The following is a 25,110-nucleotide window of genomic DNA, read 5'->3' on the forward strand; positions in this document are numbered from 1 at the left end:
ATATAGTTTATGTTTACTTTATACCTGTGTAGTTGGAGGTCAGAAGACTTAGGTTTGAATTCTGCCATTGACACTACCTATTGTCAACTTGGGCAAAGCACTTAACCTCTATGAACCTGATTTTCCTCATCTTTGAGAGGGAATTGGACAAAAAATGCCAGTAAAGTTTCTTCCAGTTTCTGAATCTATGATCCCATGTTTCCAGTGGTAAAATAAACTGTTTACATTCCCCTGGTGTAATATAAATTCTTTGAAATGAAGTCAGGAATTCTTCTGTTTTTAATCTTTGACTACACTGTGCCCCATTCATTGTAGGTGAGTAACAAATATTTGTTGAGTTGAATTGAAAACATTTTTCACTGCAAGGTACCCCAAGGCAATTTCAAGATAACCCATATAAACCTACTTCTAAATAATACAGAGTGAATTACCCAATGAGGAAAAAGCAAAAATTGAGAAATCTAATTTGTGTTTTAGGATTCCAGAGTTATTGACATGGCTGAAAAAGTTCCAGACTAACCTCCACAAGCCCCCCACTGCCCAGTTCAGTCCTAACCAAGGACAAATGGAAATATGTGTCACCACTGGAAGCCAAGAAGGCCTTTGTAAAGTAAGACTGAAAAGAATATAGATCTTATTTATAGATAGAACTGAATTTATGGATCTTAGTTACCTGCACCTCTTGGTTACCTATAAGAATATCATCTGTGTTCTAGATTCTAGCCAGTGCCACATTAGTAACCAATTGGGCTAAAGACTGGGGAATAATACAGATCAGGCCGGGGCGGGGGGGCAGTGTTTATGTTGTTGACTGCCTAGCCAAGCCAAACAGAAAACTTTTGGATTGATTCTCTATACTTCTGCTTCCTTCTTTCAATGCAAATAATACAGAATTAATTAGGATATTTTCATTACTGAATAAATATTGTTTCAGTATGTCCTTAAATCATTGATGGAGGCAAATCACAAATATTCCCATACCTTTACATTCTGCCCTCTTCTTGTCCATGGCCTTTTATATATCCTCCATGGTCTTTTAGCTGCTGTACTGAAGCTCTTCCTCTAGTTCAGAGGCTCTTGACCTGAGATTCAAGGAACTTAATTTTAAAATGCTTTGGTAATTATTTTTCAATGTAATTAACTTTCTTTCATTTTCTTTTTTCTTTTTTTTAAATTTATCTTTATTAAAGATATTATTTGAGTTTTACAATTTCCCCACCCCACCCCCCACGGAAAGCACTCTGTCAGTCTTTACTTTGTTTCCATGTTGTACCTTGATCCAAATTGGGTGTGATGAGAGAGAAATCATATCCTTAAAGAAGAGAAGTCTAAGAGGTAACAAGATCAGGCAATAAGATACCTGTTTTTTCCTAAATTAAAGGGAATAGTCCTTGCACTTTGTTTAAACTCCACAGCTCCTTTGGATACAGCTGGCACTTTCCTTTGCAGACAGCCCAAAATTGTTCCCGATTGTTGCACTGATGGAATGAGCAAGTCCTTCAAGGTTGAACATCACTCCCATGTTGCTGTTAGGGTGTACAGTGTTTTTCTGGTTCTGCTCATCTCACTCAGCATCAGTTCATGCAAATCCCTCCAGGCTTCCCTGAAATCCCATCCCTCCTGGTTTCTGATAGAACAATAGTGTTCCATGACATACATTATACCACAGTTTGCTAAGCCATTCCCCAACTGAAGGACATTTACTTGATTTCCAATTCTTTGCCACCACAAACAGGGCTGCTGTAAATATTTTTGTACAAGTAATGTTTTTACCCTTTTTCATCATCTCTTCAGGGTATAGACCCAGTAGAGCTATTGCTGGATCAAAGGGTATGCACATTTTTGTTGCCCTTTGGGCATAGTTCCAAATAGCTCTCCAGAAGGGTTGGATGAGTTCACAGCTCCACCAACAGTGTAGTAGTGTCCCAGATTTCCCACAACCCTTCAAACAATGATCATTATCCTTCCTGGTCATATTGGCCAATCTGAGAGGTGTGAGGTGGTACCTCAGAGAAGCTTTAATTTGCATTTCTCTAATAATTAATGATTTAGAGCATTTTTTCATATGGCTATGGATTGCTTTGTTCTCCTCATCTGTAAATTGCCTTTGCATATCCTTTGACCATTGTCAATTGGGGAATGGCTTTTTTTGTTTTAAAAATATGACTCAGTTCTCTGTATATTTTAGAAATGAGTCCTTTGTCAGAATCATTAGTTGTAAAGATTGTTTCCCAATTTACTACATTTCTTTTGATCTTGGTTACACTGGTTTTATCTGTGCAAAAGCTTCTTAATTTAATGTAATCGAAATCCTCTAATTGGTTTTTGGTGATGTTCTCCAACTCTTCGTTAGTGATAAACTGTTCCCCTTTCCATAGATCTGACAGGTAGACTAGTCCTTGATCTTCTAATTTGCTTATAATATTGTTTTTTATGTCTATGTCCTGTAACCATTTGGATCTTATCTTGGTAAAGGGTGTGAGGTGTTGGTCTAATCTAAGTTTCTTCCATACTAACTTCCGATTATCCCAGCAATTTTTATCAAAGAGGGAGTTTTTATCCCAATGGCCAGACTCTTTGGGTTTATCAAACAGCAGATTACTATAATCATCTCCTGCTTTTACACCTAGTCTATTCCACTGGTCCACCACTATTTCTTAGCCAATACCAAACAGTTTTGATGACTGATGCTTTATAATTTTAGATCAGGTAGGGCTAACCCACCTTCTTTTGCACTTTTTTTCATTAAGCTCCTAGCAATTCTTGACTTTTCATTTCTCCATATTAATTTACTTACAATTTTTTCTAACTCATTAAAGTAATTTTTTGAAATTTTGATTGGTAGGGCACTAAACAGATAGTTGAGTTTTGGTAGAATTGTTGTTTTTATTATATTAGCTGTCCCTATCCATGAGCAGTTGATATTTGCCCAGTTATTTAAATTTGATTTAATTTGTGTGAGAAGTGTTTTATAATTGTTTTCAAAAAGATTCTGAGTCTGTCTTGGCAAATAGACTCCCAAATATTTTATATTGTCTGAGGTTACTTTGAATGGGATTTCTCTTTCTAGCTCTTCCTGCTATTTCTTGCTAAACATCTGTAGAAAAGTTGAGGATTTATGAGGGTTTATTTTATAACCTGCAACTTTGCTAAAATTGCTAATTGTTTCCAGTAGTTTTTTGGATGATTTCTTGGGATTCTCTAGGTAGACCATCATGTCATCTGCAAAGTGTGAGAGTTTTGTCTCTTCCTTCCCAATTCTAATTCCTTTAATTTACTTTTCTTCTCTAATTGCTGATTCTAACATTTCTAACACAATATTGAATAGTAGTGGTGATAATGGGCACCCTTGTTTCACCCTGATCTTATTGGGATTGCCTCTAGCCTATCCCCATTGAGTATAATGCTTGTTGATGGTTTCAGATAGATACTGCTAATGATTTTAAGGAACAGTCCATTTATTCCTACACTCTCTAGTGTTTTAATAGGAATGGATACTGTATTTTGTCAAAAGCTTTTTCAGCATCTGTTGATATGATCATATGGGTTTTGATAGGTTTGTTGTTGATATAATTGAGTATACTAACAGTTTTCCTAATATTGAACAACCCTGCATTCCTGGAATAAATCCTACTTGATCATAATGTATTATCCTAGTGATGACTTGTTGTAATCGTTTTGCTAAGATTTTATTTAGGATTTTTGCATCTATATTCATCAGGGAAATAGGTCTATAATTTTCTTTCTCTGTTTTAACTTCCTGGTTTAGGTAACAGTACCATATTGGTTTCATAGAAAGAGTTAGGCAGAGTTCCATCTTTCCCTATTTTTCCAGAGAGTTTATATAGGATTGGAACCAATTGTTCCTTAAATGTTTGGTAGAATTTACTTGTGAATCCATCAGGCCCTGGGGATTTTTCTGAGATAGGGTTGTTTAGGTATTTAATCTCTTCTTCATTTAACTTGGGTAACTTATATTTTTGTAAATATTCATCCATTTCACTTAGATTATCATATTTATTGGCATAGAGTTGGGCAAAATAATTTTGAATTATTACTTTAATTTCCTCCTCATTGGTGGTGAGTTCACCTTTTTCATTTATGATACTAGCAATTTGGTTTTCTTCTTTCTTTTTTTTTAATCAAATTGACCAGAGGTTTATCAATTTTATTGGTTTTTTCATAATACCAACTTTTGGTTTTATGTAATTAACTTTCTTTAGAAACCTATGCATTTCAGTTTTTACACTTAAAAGTATTCATCTGAGGAACAATTCTTAGACTTTACTAGTCTGCCAAAAAGGACCATGACATAAAAAAGAACCTCCAACTCTTAAGTGTTCAACAACTTTTGTTTATTGGTGCTACCTTTCCCATCTTTTCCTTTTGAAACCCCCATTTCTTTTTCCAATGATATATGGCTTATCTTTTTATGCTACCAAGTCTTCATTGGTGATTTGATGTAGTTTGACTTATTTCCAACAATATATTACAACATCACCATAATTCTTCGGGTCACCCTCAGTTTTGATTCTTTGGAGTTTATTGTGTTCCATAAAAGTGCTATAGTTTTCCAAATACAGCCAAGTCAAGGTTACTCATCCAACTGCATGGGGTAATGTGCATTCTTCTTACATTTAATTTTTCCTAATATTACTTCCTAGATTAATTTCTTTTGAATAGCTGTTGTGGATCTCCCAAAGGAGCCCCCATAATATCAAGGGACTTAAATGTATTCAGCACAATGTTATCCACAAACTGAAATATTTGGAAAACCTCACACCAGTGGGGAATCCCTCTCATACTATATAGAGGACATTTTTCATAGAATTGATGAGTATTTTGAAGTCTTTATCTCTCTACTTTATGACTTGTTTGATTTTTATAGTGAAAAGATTATTAATCAAAGTTACATCTTTGTCATTGTATTTATCAAAGAATCTTGAACAATCTTAACAAATTGCAGAGAAGACACCTAATTGGAGAACAACTTTTAAGCTATGTTTTGTTCTGAGTCACTTTTTTAAAAGTTTACAAACAACAAGAACCATGAAGTCTTATTTTCTGACTCTCTTCTTGAATAAATTGTTCACAATTTACCAATGTGAGCTTTTTGAGTTAGAAGGAAACCTCTGGTTGCTTTCAATTTTTAATCTCAAACTGTATTTCCAAGATAGTTTTTCACCATACTCCCACATGCTTACCTTTATAATAATGTCTCTGAATATTTATGCATATGTTGGCATATAAGAGGATCTAATCAACCTTTTCATGAAATTTCTCTTATTTCTTTATTACTTGCAATAGATCTTGCCTTAAACTGCAGTTATCCTATGACTTAGACTTTTCATGAGATTTCCAGAAGAGATGACCAATTCTAGATGACCAAAAGAGGTGGAATTTCTTGTTTCCTTTGGATACATATTGGCATACTATCATTTCTTCTATTTGAATTGCATTTTTTGCACTTTATTTGCATTCATTTGCAGGAGAATATATGAACTATTGTTCCATTTGGCTGCATTTTCTTTATATTTTCTGGTTTTATGTACAAAAATATCAATGTTGAAGCAAGTCAGTTCCCTTATCAATTCTTTGTTCTCTGGATAATAATCTCACATTTTAAATACCAGTGGTTAAATGAATGTTTCCAGTTGATTTAAAACTCATGTAATTTTTTGTTACCCTGTGCTCCCTGTTCTGTTACTCTGCTACATCACTGCCTACGTGGACACTCCCTTAGGGCTATTTTGTATGTTTTTCTGTTTCATAGCCAAATGATTCATCCCTTAGTGCTCAGCCTACTGTTGTTGAGCTTCTTCACACTTAGTTAGGCTGTTTCCAGCACAGCAAATTCAATTTGTCACAGTGACCATATTTGAAGCCTTTCCAACTTAATGGAATCTTCCAGAACTTGTGTTTAATTGGCATAGCCTCTGAGAACAAATAGTTTCCTAAACATGGTAAAGCATTGAAAAAGGACTTTTGCAATGTAACTCACATAAAAGGACCCAAATTCTTCTGGAAGACATTTGACTACAAATAGTGTAAAGTTGTTCATGGCTCCCAGTACACTCAGACAAGGACCTCTCAGAATAAGATCATTTGTAAGTGATACATAAAGTATATGGTACACTGTGTCTCCACTGGCAGGAGTCTGAGTAATCAATATGTGAAAAATGCAAAAGAATTAAATATAAAAGTGAGGGCTCATTCAGTAAATATGATGCCATATATATTCTAACAGTAGCTTGAAATATAGGACCTCATGATCTTATTTCATTCCAGCGTCTGTTGTTGTAGTATCCCAAAGGATATTTTAAATAACTACAGGGATTTTAACTTCCCTGAGCTCACTTTTCTGATATTTGTTATACTTAACATTTATTTGGTTGGTGACCAGAGTTAAGTGATAGAATGACTAGTCTTTGGAGACAATTAACTGAAAAGCTCCACTGAAGACTCAATGGAGCATATGCTTATTTCCATCCATCCCATGAGATATCTAAAAAGAAGTGGAATCTCCACCATGACAAGGTTTTAACTAATTAACAGGAATATACTATCCTAGCACAGTAGAGAGGGGACAGTTACTCAAGTCTACATTGCTGTCTTTTCTTTTGTCTTTTTACCCTCAGCTAAAAAATAAATTATAAGCCAGTAGCCCTTAAAGAAAAAAAAAATTCATTTTTCTTAGTATAGAATTTGGTTATTCTCTATAGTAATAAATTATTTCTTATGCTATAAATTGCCTGTAAATTCAGAAGATGCCTAGTTATAAGCTAAATGTTGCCTGTTTTATTAGGTATTTGAAATGCTCATTAATCCTGGAGATAATATCCTCTTGGATACACCTGCTTACCCAGGAACTCTGGCAGCTGTGAGTATGTGTGATAACAACACTTCTTCTTTTATAAGTATATAAAATCCACTTTCCCATTTGTCCTTGAAGTATATCTTCAATCTAGAAATAGCATGGCATCATGCAGAGAGTACTGACTAGAAACTATATGGCTGAACTTTTAGTTGTAGCTTTACTAGTTCTTAGCAATGTGACTTGGAACAAATCATATGTCTCTCTGATTTCTGAATTGGGAATAACAATACATGCCCTGTGTATTCATGGCTTATGAGGCTTAAATATGATAAAGCATGCAAAAGCACTTTATAAATTGTCATAAATGGGTAAATATGGCTATTTTATGAGACTTTCCTCTGATTTCCACAATAAAGCTTAATACCTTTTACTCAGAATCAGTGAGTCTGAGTATTAAAATTTTTTTAAAAATAAATGTTTTTGAACATCCACTTTGATCATTTATATCAAACAGCATGAAAAATTAAAAAGTAGAGATTATAAGTTCACACAATTATAAGGAAATCATTTATTCAAAGCTATAAAGTATTGTATGTGATTGATAACATTAAAAGTTAGTAATTTACTATATTATGATGAATTTATTAGGACTACCTAAGCATGGTATATCTAGACTATTGCTCTAATTTCATGCCATTACAAAGAAAGCAATAGTGTATAATTTCACATTTGGCCATTAAGAGGAATATTTGCTTTTCTTTTTTAGAATATATCTAGAAAGGTAACTTGAATAATGTAATTTACTGGATATCTTAAGACATCTATAAAATTACTTTCATTAGCCAATAAAGAAGCATGGCCAAGTAGAAAGAGCACTGGACTTAATATGAGTTCAGGGTTTGAGGCCTTTCTCTTACCCACCTTGTGCCTGTGCACAAGTTATGTCTTTGTATCACAGAGAAATGGAGAACAGGGTAGAGATGCCAGTACTTTTACTACTGGCCTCAGAGAAGTACTAAAGTAAGCTATAAAGTGCCCTGTAAATGTGAGCCATTAGTTTTAGCATACAGAGCACTTCACACAGTTAATTGTGCTTTATAATTGGCCAAAAACAGTGTTCACTGAGATCCTACTATGGCCAAAACACTTTACTTGAAAGGGGATGGCAGAGAAGGAAGAGATAAAGACTCAGCCCTCCAGTTTCTTACCTTCATAGGATTTCAGATTTAGAACCAAAAGAAAAAGATCATCAAGGCCAGTCCCCTTATCTCAATAGATGAAAGAACTGAGGCCTTGAGAGGATGAGTGACTTGGTCAAGGGCCAATCATAAGAGCATCAAGGTCCTAGGTGATGAACATCAAAGCCCTCTTAACACTACATTGGGGTACCATGACCATTTGTAGTTTTAAACAGTGAATTGTTTGTCTAGATTTCCTTTGTTCATGTCTTCTCAACAGCTGAGGCCATTGGGCTGCAACATTATTGGCGTGTGCAGTGATCAATATGGAATTATTCCAGATTCTCTCCGAGCAGCACTTTCCAAGTGGACTCCAGAGGATGCGCAGAAACCTGAAAGACAGACCCCCAAATTCCTTTACACAGTTCCAAATGGCAGCAACCCTACAGGAACATCATTAACATATGAACGAAAAAAGGAAATCTATGAGGTATTCCAAATCTCTCCCCACTCTTCCTGTTCACTGTTAGTTTCTAGAATCAGTCTGGCTATGTGGTCCCAAAGCCCTGAGTTCATTTCCTGCCTCTGACTCAAGCTGGCTGTATACAAGTCTGCTTTGGGCAGTTCTCTAAGACTATAACTTATAGATAAGTTAAGAATCTTCCTTTGGAAGAGGGCATTTACATACTGGGATTGAAATCTTAGATCTGGACAGTCTTGAAAAGAATGTTAGCTGCTTCCTTCCTCTAGAAGGAAAGATAATAAGGAGAAGGAAATGTCATTTTTCTGATAAGATGAAAAGTTCTGAGTAAGAAAAAATTCTCATTTTAACTATGCATGAATACCTAACACCTGATGAGTATCTGAATGCTAAGGCAGTTGGGAGACAATCTTCATCAAGAAGTCTATTCTCTTATGCTAAGTCCACAAACTTGCTAGAACCAAAACAACAGATAATTAATTTAAACATAATACATCCCCACAGTTGAATATTTATGAAGTTTTTTCCCCTATCTGTTTACTGTGGATAATTTTTATCCACAGGAATATTGGTCTGTGCCCGAAGTGCACACTTATGAGGTCATTCATTATTAATTACCTCCAAGTTTGCTTTGTAATATGTTGTTGTATTTTATATTTTTAACCTTCTTCTTCTCCTGACTACTACTTGACTCTTAAGTTGTTAAGAATCATCTATTAAAAAACAAGGATACTTTAGGGTTTTTCCTATTTGTTTTATTCTTTACAAACAACAAATAAAATGGGTGCTTCCTTATACATAACTTAGAACTGAAGAAGAGGATTATAAATGAATCTGCAGATCTCTACTACATACAGCTCGCTTTTCTTTTTTTAGTATATAAGTTCCACTAGGATGCATCCTTTGTGATATGAATCTTAGGCATCCATCAGTTCTCCCTTTTTTAAAAGGGAAATAAAAAAGTAAAAAAAATATAAATAAATTAAATTTAAGTAAATAAAAAAGGTCTCTCATTAGGTTGTGAGCTCCATGACAGCAGGGACTTTTTTCACCCTTTCTTCATATCCCCCAACCCTCAGCACAGTGCCTGACAAGCATTATTGAAATGGAGGCTCCAGCTCTCTAAGTAGAAGAGTTACTTTAAAAGAGGATGCCTTCTTACACATGTTAATTTTTCTGTTTTGAAAAGAATTTCAACAGGAGCTTTTCACACCTTAGACAGATACAGATATAAGAAACTGAGTTGATAATTGACTTTAACTTTCAAATAGCTCCTAAGCAATAATTCTATGTTACTTTAACATTTTTTAGCTGGCAAGAAAATATGACTTTCTCATCATAGAAGATGATCCATACTATTTTCTCCAATTCAACAAGGTAGGTTTTCATGTACTTTATAGTCATAGCTATTTCTATAATTTAATTTACTTATTTTTATTAGCCATATGATTCTTAAATCTAGTAGAAAGAACACTGGTCTAAGAGTCAGGAAATGTAGCTCTGTCACTTATTAGCAATGTGACCTTGGTCAAGTAGATTAATCCCTTGGAACTCTAGTTTCGTCATGTTAAAAAAAGTCAAAGATAAAACCTGCCTTGCCTCTCTCAAAAGACAGTTATTATGAAGATCACAAAAAGACTGTACTTTGAAAATTGACAGGATGGCAAGATGGCAGAGTGGATCATTATGACTAAGCCCAGCTCCCCTTCATCAACAATTTACCAAATAAAATTCAACAACAATCAAAAACTAGAGGAGAAAGGAAAGAAATCTTAAGGGATGGGGGAAGCATTTCATAAAAAAGTGAATGACTGAAGAAATGAGTTAAAAAATATATATATAAAGAAATTTTAGGAGATAAAACAGGAAAAAGAAGAGAAGGGTAATCTGAACAGTGACAACCAAAAACTTCAGAAATGAAATTGGAACTTCCAGATGAATTTTCAAGATGATTTCAACAAGAGTCATAAAGGAAGATCTGATTTCTATAAAGACTGAATTAAAATCATTAGAGAAAACAAAAAAAAAGACAAACATGAGACTCAACCATTTGAACATTCTAAGGAAAATTTTAACTAATTTTAACTAAAAGATTACATAATAATAAATTTGTTCAGCTAAAAAACAAAACTGCAGAGTGGGCAGAACAAATAATAAAATCAGAATATCAGAAAAAGATTTGAGATCTCTAAAAATTAAGGTGCTAGAGCGAAAAACCAAGCTCATTGAGACAATATGAGACTTCTTGGTTCTCCCAGGGGGGAAAAATTGCCTAAATAGAAATTTCAGGAAACCAAATAAAAAATTTCCCAGTAATGTTGAAAATAGGAAAACATATAGATCACTAGAATCCACAAGATGCTAACAGAGGAACTTTAAATTTAGATCCCCTAGAAATGTTGTCATCAGTCTTCGGATTTTTCAAAACTACAGCAAGATTCTTCCAAGCAGCCAGGAAAAACAAATCATATGACAAAATATATCAGTTCAAATTGCACATGATTTTCTAATTGAGTGTGAGAAATTAAAATAGAGAATAAGAAATAATATATTTTAAAAAACCAAGAAAGTTAATCTTTATCTCCAAAATGCCTAATAGAAAAAAGATTTTTTTTCTTATGAGACAAATAGCTTTTTAATATGTCTAAAGAATTTCAATTTTCCTTGGAGAAAAATTCAGTACTAGTTAAGAGTCCTTTATAAGCAAATCTTAAGGTGTTAAATTAGATTTTGAGACAATAGTGTCAAACTCAAATAGAAAAAGTGACCAATAAAACATAGATAGGAATCTTTGTGGGCTGTATTTTGTCTCAGAAAATCTTTTTTGTTTATTTTTATTGATAGATATATATATATATATATATATATACACATTAAAATCAGATAGTAAACACCTTTTTAATCTAGTCCTGGTCACACATTTGAAGGAATAGAAAAGTTGCCATCTCCTCATTGTTTTACCTTTGATGTTCCATTTAATGACGGATAGAGAGGAACCAGTGGCTAGAATTTGAGTGGAAATCACCATTGAAGGAGAACAAACGGAAGCAGATAAACTTGTGGGACAAGTTAGAGGAGACCATTATTATAACTTGAATAGAAATGTTTCTGGTTAAATCTCACACCTTTCCACAGGAAAAGCATGAAAAGTATGAAAAGATTTCTTCAGTATTATATATATTCAGTATTTTCTTATGGTTATGGATATATATTTGTTCACTGTATTGAATTGATTCAGTTGATCCTAGTGAAATTATAGAAGCAAATAATCTAAAATGATTGGAGAAGGTATGAAGGGAACCAAATAAAATAATTACATCCCTGGATTTAAACAGATTGACCTGGAGACTGGGGAAAATATTTACATATTTCTATAATAAAAATCTATAATAAAATTCTAGCACCTAAAACCTATTTATAAATGTTTTATATTTGGAATATTAAGAATCACTTACCAGAAGATGAATGGCCAAAGAATATGAATTGATAGTTTTCCAAAGTACAAAAAATGTTAACAGTGACATGAAAATGTAATCAAAATTGCTGATCAAAGAAATGCAGATTTAAAACAATGCATCATATCACCTCATATCTACTAGATATTATGAATATGAACAATTCAAATAAATGTAGGAAGACATATGAAATTATGTAAAATGAAAAAAAGAACCAAAATAATAATTTGCATATTGATTACAGCTATTTAAATAAATAAATTTCAGGTTAAACACCAAGGTTGATAATAGTAATAATAATAATATTGTTAAAAATAAAATGTACAACTTTCCTTTATTTTCACAAATGGTAAATAACAGGATTTTATTGTTTTGTATGCAAGAATTCAGTAATAACTTTTTTGGTGTTATTTTGCTCATTTTCAGATATTATACTCTGGGGGGGGGTCAGTAATTTCAAAGATCCAAGGTTTATAGAGTACCTTCCTCCCAATGCCCCTGAGAGGCAGGTAATACAAGTATTTATCACTTTTTGTATGATTGATAAGAAAACTAAAACAAGAAATGTAAGATGATTTGCCCAAGATCACACAGGGCATTTGATTTATCCAAAATGAACAAAATTATCTCTGTCCTGAAATTGTTAGCATTTTTATTTATTATAAGTTTCTTATTTCCTTAAAAAATAGTAACCCACAGGGGTTTCTGGACTTTTTTCTAACTAACTTATCTTGTTTATCATAAATTTTAATCTGACAGAGTGAACCAGAGCTAGTTTGTTTTTGTTTTTTAATGGGCCCAATCTGTGATCTATGCTTCATATTTTCTTTTTTTTTCTTTTTTTTTAGTTTTTGCAAGGCAGTAGGGTTTAAGTGATTTGCCCAAGGTCACACAGCTAGGCAATTATTGAGTGTCTGAGGCTGGATTTGAACTCAAGTCCTCCTTACTCCAGGGTCAGTGCTCTGTCCACTTAACTGCCCTACTATGCTTCATATTTTCCTAAGCATTGCATCATGGCCAATGAAGGTTGACAGTAGAAAAATGGATTTTCAATTTAGTTGGTGTCCTTTATTATAGAAGATAACTAAAATGACATCACTATGTTAGAGTCAATTTACAGTGTATCCATCTATGATTGATCAAACCAATATGAATCTAGAAAATGTGCTCATAAATTAGTTCCAAAGGCCACTGCCCTTCATGGTCATGTCAAAGTCAGAATCCCCCAAGGAATCTGAAGGTCTTAATCATAGGCTTGAGTTTCAGGAGCCAATTTGAACAATGGTACATACTCATAGATTACATGGTAATCTCCATACTCCAGGGACTTAGGTTTTGACATCTCTACCACAGTTGAGAGGTAGTTGCAATCATGAATGCAAAATCACATGGGAGTCAATGGTAAAGATGGTGAACTAAAGAGAGCTACCTCCAAAGATGGCATTCAAAGGCTAGGTATCTAGGAAGAAGAATTTTGTGGTTAGCAATAAGGAAGACAATAAGGACCTATGAAGTAATTGAGATGTTTAGTCACAATGACAAGGACCTATGTTTTTGTGTCTTTGGAAGATTACAACTCCTTGGATAAGGTTATTATAATAGGAGTGGCAGAAGTTGAAATAGAGACAGTTAACAGGAAACAAAGTTTAGCAAGAGATCCACATCATAATAGATATTCTCAAGCAAGCACACTGGTAAAGAGAAAGAGAGAAACATAAAAGAGAGACAGAGGGAAAGAAAGGGAAGAAGCAGAAGAAGAGGAGGAGGAGGAAGAAGAAGGAAGGAGGAGGAAGAAGAAAGAAGAGGGAAGAAAGATAAATTTCCATCTTCTATTTTATGCCTTTAAGCTAACATATTAACTTTGACTCACAGTTAACTGTTTGTGTAAGATAACAGACAATAATTCCCAGATCCCCAGGTTGCTTTCTCATCTAACATTCTTCCTGTCTCTTTCACTGTGTTATTGTGAGGAAAGTGTTTCTAAGACCTTAAAACACTATGTTAAGGTGAATTACTGCACCCTAAAAATTTACTTATGCATGCCTTCCTTTCTTCTCCCCTTTTTACCCTCATTATAATTGCAAACTCATTTATCTTTTGCATCCAATTAAGATGCAAATACAAAACCATGAAGTGCCTTAGACCTATTCTATAAACTATGCCAATTCCAATTTTCAGTTTCTTTGTTTTATTTGTCTAGCTGACTGTTACACTATTCTGTTTGTACCCATCATTCTTCATTTTCAAATTGTCCTGTAATCCTTTCTCTTGATCTGATTCTTCCCTGTGGAGTGAGGAGATACAATTAGAAATTTTCCTAAAGTCAATCAAAATTGTGTTCATCTACAGCTAGAACTTCTGTTCAGTCTCACCCCTGTACATACAATGTAATGCTAAAGAAACCATGAATAAGGCCAAGTTTTTAACAAGAGAACATGAAGTCCAGCTTCTCTTTCCCAGCAAGGGCTGAGAAATAATAGGGTAGAAATGGAAATGATAGGAATTCAATCCTAACATGCTCCCCCTCTCTTGCTATCTCAGAAAAAAAATCATTAATTTAAAGACAACACATCTAGGGTCTAGAATATTCCATAATTACTTTTGGTTTTGTTTTTCAGCCTTGGGCACCAACATTTCTTTCTTTGGACACTGATGGTCGTGTCATCAGAACAGATTCTTTCTCAAAAATTCTGTCTTCAGGGTAAGATCATTTTTCAAATAATATACATGTTGGAACTGCCATTGTTTGTTGTTTCTATGCCAACTCCTGCTAGATGTTCATCTTTATGTTTCATCAAACACCATTATTTCCCAGTTTCTCAACCTGCTCAGTTCTCAAGACCTCTTTATTCACTTCACCTCAGTCTGTGGATCTTGCCAACACCCACAGTTGTTATACTTCCTTGATCAAGATCTCTCAAATTCCCTTTTGTGGTTATAACCTCTTCTCCTTCTGACTTACCAGTCCTTCACCTTTGACTTCACCTTCACTTCTAATCCTTCTAAGTCTTGGTACTTCCCAAGCCACCACTCCTACTCTAGAAGCACTTTTCCCTCTTCCCAAACTGAGTCCTTTGGTTAACCAGCTCAATTCTATATTCCCTTCTACTCTCAAATCCCTGTTACCTGATCCAGTAGTCATACCTTGCTGACCCTTCACCCTCTGTTATTCCCAACATCTTGTCTCCTCTCCTGTTCATCTGGGACTGAATAGAGCTTGAAGAAATCCCAAACTGGGATCAACTGGATGCACTACATATTCCTATTATCTAATCTCAACTGGGATCTTACTGCAACAAGACTATTCTTTTACTTTCTCCAAATTGATTATCTGACTGAAGCTATTCCAGATATTCTCTTCTCACTTTAAGCCTTTTATATAACCCTCTTCCCCACCCTTTCAGTTTAAGATCTCATCTCATCCTTCTCAGCAAAAATTGAGACTATTCCCTGTGAATTCTCTCCATTTTGTTATACTTCTTATCACTTATTGTCATCATCCCTCCACCCTCCTCTGCCTTTCTTTACTCTAGTTTCTGAGATGGAGATGGCTTTTCTCACCAAGACTCTAATCCTTGATCCCATCTCACATCTTTTCCCCACTAGCATTCCTACTCTCTGATTCTCGTATCTCCTGGTCCCTTTCCTGCTTCCTGTTTCTACCCAAGTCCCCCACTCCTTAAGATATCTTCACTAAATGTTAGCATTCTAGATATCTTTTCTTTCTTAACCAAATGCCTAAACTGAGCTATCTACATTTATTATCTCTATTTTTTCCCTTTTATTCTTCTAAGTTCTTTGCAGTATGTTTCTGATGTCATCACCCAATTAAAACTGCTCTCTTCAAAATTATCAGGGATTTCTTGTTTAAAAATGTTTAATAATTTCAATTAAGAAAAATCTATTTTACCTCTGCATACTCTATTACTGAAAAAAAAAAGAAAAGAAAACCTTTTATAACAGTCATGTGAAATAAATTCCCACATTGGCTATATCCATAAAATATATGTCTCATTCTGCAACTAGAATCCATTACCTCTGTCAGGAGGCAGGTAGTTGGTTTCATCATCAGTCCTCTGGAATTATGATTGGTCCTTATGTTGATAAGAGTTTTTAAGTCTTTCAACTTCGCTTCCTTTTGCAATGTTGTTATATAAATCATTCTCTTGGTTTTGCTTACTTTTCTCTGTATCAGATTATACAAGTCTTCCCAGGTTTCTCTGAAAAGTCACAAAAGTGTAAGTCCTCGTATCATCTCAATCACTTCATAGGTCCTTGTTGTCTTCCTTAGTGCTAACCCTAAAAATCTTCCTAGACAACTGGCCTTTGAATGCCATCTCTGGAGGTAGCTCTCTTTGGTTCACCATCTTTGCCATTAACCCCGAGTGATTTTTGCATTCATGACTGCAACTACCTTTCAGTTGTGGTAGATACGTCAAAACCTAAGTCCTTGGAGTATGGAGATTACCATATAATCTTTGAGTGTGTGCTTTTGTTCAAAGTGACTTCTGTTGTTTCTGAAACTCAAGCCTATGATTAAGAGCTTTCAGATTCCTTGGGAGATTCTGACTTTGACATGGCAATGATGGGCAGTGGCCTTTGGAACTAATTAATGAGCACACATTCCAAGCTCAGATCAGTTTGATCAACCACAGTTGGATACACTGTAACTTGACTCATCATCTCTTATTATGTGGTGAATTGGCATAGAGCACCAACTCTGGTGTCAGGAGGCCCCAAATTCAAATCCAGCCTCAGAGACTTACTAGCTGTGTAACCTTGGGCAAGTCACTTAACCCTGATTGCCTCACCTCCAGGGCCATCTCCAGTCTCCCTGATTTAGATCTGGCCACTGGACCCAGGTCTTCTTTGAAAATAAAGGACAAACTTCATCATCATCTTTCTTGGATCAACATCCACAGCATGCCCACAACTATTTCCACATTGTCTTTCAATTTTATATATCCTGCCCTAAATTCTCTTCTGCAATTTCAAATCCCTATTGGACATTTTGACTATGCTTATAGATATATTGTAGGCTTTTCAAACTCATTATGTCCAAAATAGAACTATTATCTTTTCCTCTAGGCCATCTTCTCTTCTAAATATCTCTTAAAGGCATCACCATCATTCTACTTATCCAGCTTCAAAACCTCAATGGTATCCTTGACTCCTTACTTACCTAGTTCACATTTAGTTACCATGTCTTTGATTTCCATAAAATCACTCACATTCTTCTTCTTCTTCTTCTTCTTCTTCTTCTTCTTCTTCTTCTTCTTCTTCTTCTTCATTTCATTTACCCAGCCACTATTCTAGTTCAACTTTTATTATCTCTCACACTAATTCAGTAGCCTTATATTTAGACTCCCTTCCATAAGTCTCTCTCATCCAGTGTACTCTCCTCATATCTTGCTAAAGTAATCTTTCTAAAACACAGGTCTGACCATGTCTCTCCCCTACCCAGTAACCTCCAGTAACTACTTATCACCTCTATTAAATTCAAAAGCTCTTCACAACCTGGCCCAGTTCACCTTTCCAGACTTAACACAAATTAGTCCCTTTCATGCCTTCTGCCCTCTGGCCATACTGACCTTACATTTCTTTATCCTTGACACCATACCCTTCATCACTGTCTCCTCTTCTGGAATGATCTCTCTCCTCACCTCCACCTCTTAGAACTCTTCATTTCCTTCAAGACTTGCTTCAAGATCCTCCTTCTTCAAGAGAACTTTCCCTCCAAATGCAAGTCTACCCACCTTGAGAAATTCCCTAGTATCTGTTTTGTACTTAATTACACTTTTGTCTCAAATAGAAAGGAAGCTCCTTGACATCAGGAGTGGTTTCACAAACTATCTTTGTATTCCCATTACCCAGCACTAGCAAGTGCTTAATCAGTGCTTTTTGATTAATTGATTTATTGATTTGTTATTTAAGTATTAGTTTTAAAAGAAACTTCTTATTAGGCATTTTAAAATTTGTATTATGGACACACACTGAAACTTTGCTCCAATGCCTCCTTGTGACCCAGAGGTGAATCTCTCTGCCTACAGAGTATAATCTCTGATGAGTCTGGACAGGCCTGAAGACTGTCTGGTCTAGGTCTAATAAACCCAGCCAGGTCTGTTATCTGATAACCGTCCTGTTGAAGCTCAGGCTCATCGCCTCAGGACTTACAAAGTAGTGAATGATTCTGGCTGTAGGAACTCAGTATACAAACTTCCTTTCAAGGAATAGAGGGACCATGGTCCACTTTGATAGAGGAAATCCACACACCAACAGCAAGGAGGTCCTCAGGGACCTGGGATCCAGCCACAGACACTTACTGTTTGTGTGACCTTGGGCACTTTAGCTTTGTGTCCCAACTGAAAAATGAATATGATGGTAGTACCTACTTCCCAGGGTTGGGTAACTTTTGTAAAAGTACTAAGGTACAGTGCCTGTACCAGTGAAATCCATGTTAGCCCTGTGACCTTGGGATATACTTCTTGTCTCCTTAGAGCTGGATACTTGCTGAGGCAATGATTTTTTAGTCACCCTGAAATAAGAAAAGAAAGGAGCTTTTGAAACCTCATCAGGTTCCTTGTTTAAGAAAATGCTATTTCTTTATTTTATAACTCACTTATCTTATTAAAATACCCTGAGAATAAAAATGTCAATTTTTCAGGATTATTAATATCCACCTTTTCTTCTTCAATGAGCATCCATTTTTCAAAGACATTTGGCTCTTAATTGTTTTTAAATCTTTGAGAAAAAATGGATAAAACTCACTGTGTAGAATAGTTTAGCTAGATTTTTTAGTTTCATTTTTATTTGATGTACTTCTAGAAATGTTAGGTCATAGTTTAACCATTCATTAAAAATTTATACTTAAATTTAAATTCATACTTTAAATGAGAATTGAAACAATATGATTAGGATGCTTTAAACTTCTAGAATCCATATCCTTTAATACAATGTGTAGTCTTAGAGTCAAGATGGGTTTTCTAAAGGAATTTAAGTTATGAAAGCAATGGCTGGAATTTTTGTCATTTATATCATATTTTTCTATACTTCCACAGGTTGCGAATAGGTTTCCTAACTGGTCCCAAACCTCTGATTGATCGGATTGTTTTGCACATACAAGTTTCAACATTGCACACTAGTTCTTTTACACAGGTAAAGAACCATTGACCAAATAAATAGAACATCGTTTTTGTGGTGAACATGGAAAATAGATATTTTTACCAATAGAGCGGGATGGAAGGGACAGGCAGAAGGAGTTCAAGGAAGGACCCTTGCTTACATGAGTACATGTGGGTCCTAGCCCAACCCTTTCACTTGGTCTTGTGGAAATGAGGGTAACTTGGGGGAGTGGGTAGACTTGGAGTCAGGAAGACCTGGGTTGAAATTCTACCTCTGATATTTACTAATTTGTCCATGGGTGATGATGGTCAAGTCATTTAATAACTCTGAGCCTCAATTTTCTCATTTATAAAAAACAGGGAATGATAATTTTCAGGCCTACTTCACAGAGATATCATGAAAATCTTTGTAAAGTTTCTTTTGTGAATTTTACAAATACTATGTGTTTACTCATCCCTAAATCATGGTAACTCTATTTCCTTATCTTTAAAAAAGAAGGGGAGCTGATCCCTGTGATCCTTTGCATCCCCAACCATTATCCTAAAATAAACTCTTCTCTAAGACCAATTAATTAATTGCAAGATCTTAATTAAGATACATGATATAAAAGAGAAAATAACCATAGTGACTAGACAGTTTTGAATTAAGCCTGAAGCAATGTAGCTTTAGGTTCTTTCTGTCTTTGAATCTTAAATAATTTTGTAATTGTGTCATTTCCCTATTTATTTTATCACATACACTTTTGCCCCTACCTTCCTCCAAAGTATGCCATATTAGGTGTTTTTATATTTTAAAATAAGAAAAATTAAGATTGGTATTTATTCTATGAATCTCATGACATCCTTAGAGATAAGCCATTCCAAGGTCACTAAACCAAAACACACATTAGAGAGAAAAAACAATCCTGAAGAATGTAGATTGAAGAGACAAGAGAATTATGAGCTGAAAGCAACTTTAGAGGTTATCTAGTTCAACTCTCTCATTTTATAGATGAGGAAACTGAGGTCCATAGTAATTATGCCCCATAGCTAGTGAGTGGCAGAACTAGTTTTCAGATTTGAATGCTCTGACACTGTACTAGAGTGGGATCTTTGCATATTTCTTGACATTCTGGAAGAATACTATCTCATAAATTTTTTTTATTTTTATAAAAAATTTATTTTTTTTATAAAATTTATTTTATGAAATTTTTATTTTTATTTAGGTATTCCTTATGTTTCTATCTGCTTAAATAATATCTAGCCCTTTCCAATTTAGGACATCAATTTCAAAAAGAGCACTACTTGTCAAAGCTGATAGAATTATCATTTATTGTCTGTTATACAATATTATTCCAAGGGTAAATATTGTATATGAGATAAAACAATAATATTAATAATAATACCTGCTGATACACAGGATTTCAATTTATTTGATTCTCACCATAACTCCCTTCATTGCAATTAACATTTCCCCCCCTCCTATAGATTAAGAAATTGAAACTGAATATCAAAGTAATTCTGGGTTGGAAAGCAAGTAAATGTGTGCTTGGAAAAACAAGTATCATCCTCCTCATCTTACAGATGGCATAGAGGTTGTGATTTGCAACATATCCCTGAATGAATGATGTAAGAAAGTTTTTAAAAAAGAGCAGAAAGGTAGGAAATAGAAAAGGAAGAGAGAATTGATGAAATTTGTTGATATTTAACAGACTCTTAGACCCTTCTAGTAACAATATCAACCTTTATGATTTCCCTCAAGCAGAGGTTTCAAGAACTGCTTTTCAATTTATCTTCCTCTTCCAAAGGATGGGGTGAGCCATGTTGCAGGCTTCAGGGTGTGATGACCACTTGAAAGTTACAGTCAAGTCCAGGTTGAGGCAGGGAAGCTAGGGCAGGTAGGGTTTTTTCTTAGGCATTGTTTCTCTGTGTTAGTATAGCTAGTAACCTACTGTATTTCCCCATGTATAAGTCGCACCTTAATTTGGGGGCCCAAAATTTGAAAAGAAGAATGTATTAATAAAGTTATTGAACTCAAGTTTTAGTCATCATGAAATTCAAGGACCTCTGCTCATAGCTTTCAGGCATTTGGGGGCAAGTCTGGGGTGTGGACTTTGGTCCATTCTGTTTCATGAACCTGAAGCACCAATTGTCTCCTTTGACGTCAGTCACTTGTTCATCAGCAATTCTTTGGGCCTCAGTTCCCTCTTCATCTCAGGCCATTTGGCTAATTTGCCTCTCATGGCCTTCTTCTGCCAGGGTTGTTTTCAGTAGGGTTTCTTCTTCTCATACCCAGTCTCAGATTGTTTTCTCAGTTGGAGGAAGATCAAACTGACATTCAGCAGCACGATTTCCATTCACTTTGGCAAGCTGGATCACTTTGAACTTGAATTCAGCACTGAAGAAAATCTTTTCTGAGTCATTTCTGAGCAAAATATGGCAAAACATAATCTTATATACTGGTAACAAATGTGAAACAATGAGCACAAAGACAAGAAGTGTAAAAAAGTGGAAAGTAACAAGTAAAAAATCTACAATCATTGTAAAGAGACGTTCCTAGTTTTTAGACCCCAAATTTTTCGAAAAGGAGTGTGTCTTATACATGGGGAAATACAGTAATTAGCTTTTGGTTTATTGTCAGCAATCCTGACATCTTTCCTTATAGCCTCATTTCTAAAAATGTCCTAAGGGCAGCTAGGTGGCATAGTGAATAGAGCACTGGCCCTGGAATCAGAAGGACCTAAGTTCAAATCCAGTCTCAGACACTTAACCTAGCTGTGTAGCCTTGGGCAAGTCACTTAATCCACTTCTAGTTTTTTAAATCTTGAACAAGCACCTGATCTGGAGTCAAAGGATCTGGGTTTAGCCATTGACCTTGCTACTTGCTATCTGTGTGACCTTGGGCAAGTGCTATACTCTGCATTTAAGTTTCCTGATGTGTAAAATGAGTAGATCCAACTCTATAATTATAAGGAACCTTCCAAATGTAAATGCTAAATATTTTTAAGTGTAAATGATGTAGCTGTGAATTTCAACTTTCAAGAAAAAAAAAATTCAGAATGAAGCTACTTCCTTTGTCTTGATCCATTGTTAAATATTTCACTTGTTAATTAAGGTCCTCAGGGCTTGGATAGTTATAGTGAGTTCTGGTTCTGAATCTGAGAGTCATCTGAACCAGAACACAAAGATGATTAACAGTCCTCCTCTAGTTTTATATTTAGCCAGTTGGGGAAAAAAATGGAAGTAATCCTTTCACAATGGAGTATAGGCAAATTTTAGCTGGTTCATCAGTAAGCTTTTTTAAGAGCCTGCTATGAGCAGTGACTGGTCATTGTTTTCTCTCTCTTAGCTGCTGATAACCCAGCTGCTGCAACAGTGGGGTGAGGAGGGCTTCCTGAAGCACGGAGACAGGTATTGACATTTTGCTTGAGAGGTTTGTAAGCCCAGGGGCTCAGCGCTTATAATAGGATCTTTCCATCAGTGTGATGGTTAGAATGGACATTGAACATTTATCCCTATGTCTGGGTAGCATGCAAATTGCTTTACATTTCTATATGAGTCTTTTAACCCCTCTATAAAATTCATGTTGTTCTTCCTTTTATTATTTAGAGAGGGCAACCGAAATAATCCAAAGATTAGGCAGAAGTTCGTTTTTTGTTTTTGTTTTTGCAAGGCAATGGGTTTAAATGACTTCCCCACAGTCACACAGCTAGGCAATTATTAAGTGTCTGAGGCCGGATTTGAACAGGTCCTCCTGACCTCTTGGCCGGTGCTCTATCCACTGCACCGCCTAACTGCCCCTAGAAGTTTGCTTTAAGAGAGTAACCTGGGGCTGCTAGGCAGGGCAATGGATAGAGCACCGGCCCTGAAGTCAGGAGGACCTGAATTCAAATCCTACCTCAGACACTTAATATTTGCCTAGCTGTGTGACATTAGGCAAGTTACTTAACCCCATTGCCTTGCAAAGAGAGAGAGAGAGAGAGAGAGAGAGTAACCCATGACACATCCTATCACTTCATCTCATTAAGAGAAACACTGGGACAATTTTTTTGGGTTTTGTTGTATTTTTTGATCTGGACTTGTGAATTGTTCAGTGAGGGGGACTCCTAATAAGGAAACATTCTCTACTGATATACATTGGCAACTTTTCCTCTTAGTTGTCTGTGACCCCAAATATTGAAATGACTTGTCACCCAGCAGGTATATGTCAGAGGCAAGACTTGGACTTGACCTCTTCTCTCTACTGCTCCATATTTCTTATCCTAATAAGATCATAAAGGCATTTTAAAAATGTCAGTTAATGGAATGATTATATAGAGATTTTCCATTAACAACCTCAAAAGCAGCATCTAATAGCTTTTCCCATTTTTTTCAAGGTGATTAAAATGGTTTTATTTTATTAAAATATCTTTGCAGGGCAGCTAGGTGACACAGTGAATAAAGCACCAGCCCTAGAGTTAGAGGACCTGAGTTCAAATCCAACCTCAAACACTTAATAATTACCTAGCTGTGTGGCCTTGGGCAAGTCACTCAACCCCATTGCCTTGCAAAAAAACTAAAAAAAAGACATCTTTGCAAAGATGGACCACCTTTCTCTTAAGGGGAGACTGGCCCTGCTTTTCTCATTCTTAACTGGGGACTCTTAACCTGCAAAGGTTGATGAACTCTCACCCTGAATCTATAATAGATGTAGCTTTAATAGTTTAAAATGGCATTAAGCGGGGCAGCCAGGTATCACAGTGGTTGAGTACTGGCCCTGGAGACAGGAGGACCTGACTTCAAATTTGGCCTTAGATACATAGTACATTACTAGCTGTGTGACCCTATTAGGCAAATTGCTTGATCTCAATGTCTTGCAAAAACAAAAAATTTAAAAAAAAAAATAAAATGGCATTAAGAATTTGGGGGCATGCTCTTATTTTTTTTTGTCTGAGTGTTATACACACAGAAATTTATATAAAAGCAACCTGAGGAGGCAGACCAGCTGAATAATAGGGAAATTACTTTGTTTATGTAGCCCTGGTTTCTAAGTCACCCCTGTCCCTAGTTATGGGCCTGAGAACACAATCTGGTTTTCTTCATTCCCCTAGTAGTGATTGATTCTGCTGCTTCTAATATGACCTTGTTTTCAGTGTTCACATTTTAATTCTTTCCTCCATCATTTTGGGACTATTCCACAAACAACAAAGCACTCCATGCTTTGATGAAACCTGGAACAGAGCAATTTCTTATCAACTATGCTCCAGAGACCTGTTATCCTCTGTAACCTTTTCCAAGAATGTTCTTTTTCCTATTGGCTTTTGGCTTCTAGGGTAATAGCCTTCTATAAGAAGCAGCGGGATGCTATGTTGGCAGCAGCAGACAAGTGGCTCAAAGGTCAGTGGACTGTGTATCACATCCTTAGAAATAAACAAGGACTACCCCAGTTTCCCCATTGTTAATAACTGTAGAGCCAAACAGGTCAACAAGAACCTCTTTTCCTCAAAATTATCAGAAAATGAATAAAGAACAATATCCATCACAATCTCATCTACTTGTGCTTTATCTCTCATTTACTATGATTTTCTAGCTTTTTTTAATTGTATTTTCTTTATTATTATTTATTAGTCTAGAGAGATATCTGGGACATTTACTAAAATTTAAGTAAGATCATAGTTGTCCTTTTTAAAAATTATGTTCACTTTGGGGCAGCTAGGTGGCGTAGTGGATAAAGCATCGGCCCTGGAGTCAGGAGTACCTGGGTTCAAATGCGGTCTCAGACACTTAATAATTACCTAGCTGTGTGGCCTTGGGCAAGCCACTTAACCCCATTTGCCTTGAAAAAAGACTAAAAAAAAATTATGTTCAGTGTCTATTGCTAGAATTTTAAGATTTCTTTTTAATTCTTTTTAATTACTTTAAGTAGAAATGGCATATGAAATAAGCAGTTGACTCTGGTACTTATCAAAAGACATAAAGCAAGGTGTCCAAGACTAGGGCAGTAACAATCCCATCATATCTGCTCCATTGAAACTACATATACAATATTGGGTTTAGATCTGGGAGTTACATTATAGGAAGGAACTTGATAACCTATAAG

General features: G+C 35.4%; 1 protein-coding gene across 3 annotated transcripts in view; it reads left to right on the forward strand.

The window, feature by feature from the left end:
* Window positions 1–25,110, forward strand: part of AADAT (aminoadipate aminotransferase) — a 42,552-nt gene that overhangs the window by 11,923 nt on the left and 5,519 nt on the right. For all 3 annotated transcript variants that reach the window (XM_074228967.1, XM_074228968.1, XM_074228969.1), the window contains 8 exons: window positions 478–610; window positions 6,806–6,880; window positions 8,276–8,485; window positions 9,788–9,853; window positions 14,550–14,632; window positions 18,990–19,086; window positions 22,381–22,442; window positions 24,343–24,407. In XM_074228967.1, coding sequence (XP_074085068.1) covers window positions 478–610; window positions 6,806–6,880; window positions 8,276–8,485; window positions 9,788–9,853; window positions 14,550–14,632; window positions 18,990–19,086; window positions 22,381–22,442; window positions 24,343–24,407 — 791 coding nt within the window. The remainder of the gene's footprint in view (window positions 1–477; window positions 611–6,805; window positions 6,881–8,275; window positions 8,486–9,787; window positions 9,854–14,549; window positions 14,633–18,989; window positions 19,087–22,380; window positions 22,443–24,342; window positions 24,408–25,110) is intronic.

This window comes from Macrotis lagotis, chromosome 3, assembly GCF_037893015.1.
Source record: "Macrotis lagotis isolate mMagLag1 chromosome 3, bilby.v1.9.chrom.fasta, whole genome shotgun sequence".
Lineage (NCBI taxonomy): Eukaryota > Metazoa > Chordata > Mammalia > Peramelemorphia > Peramelidae > Macrotis > Macrotis lagotis.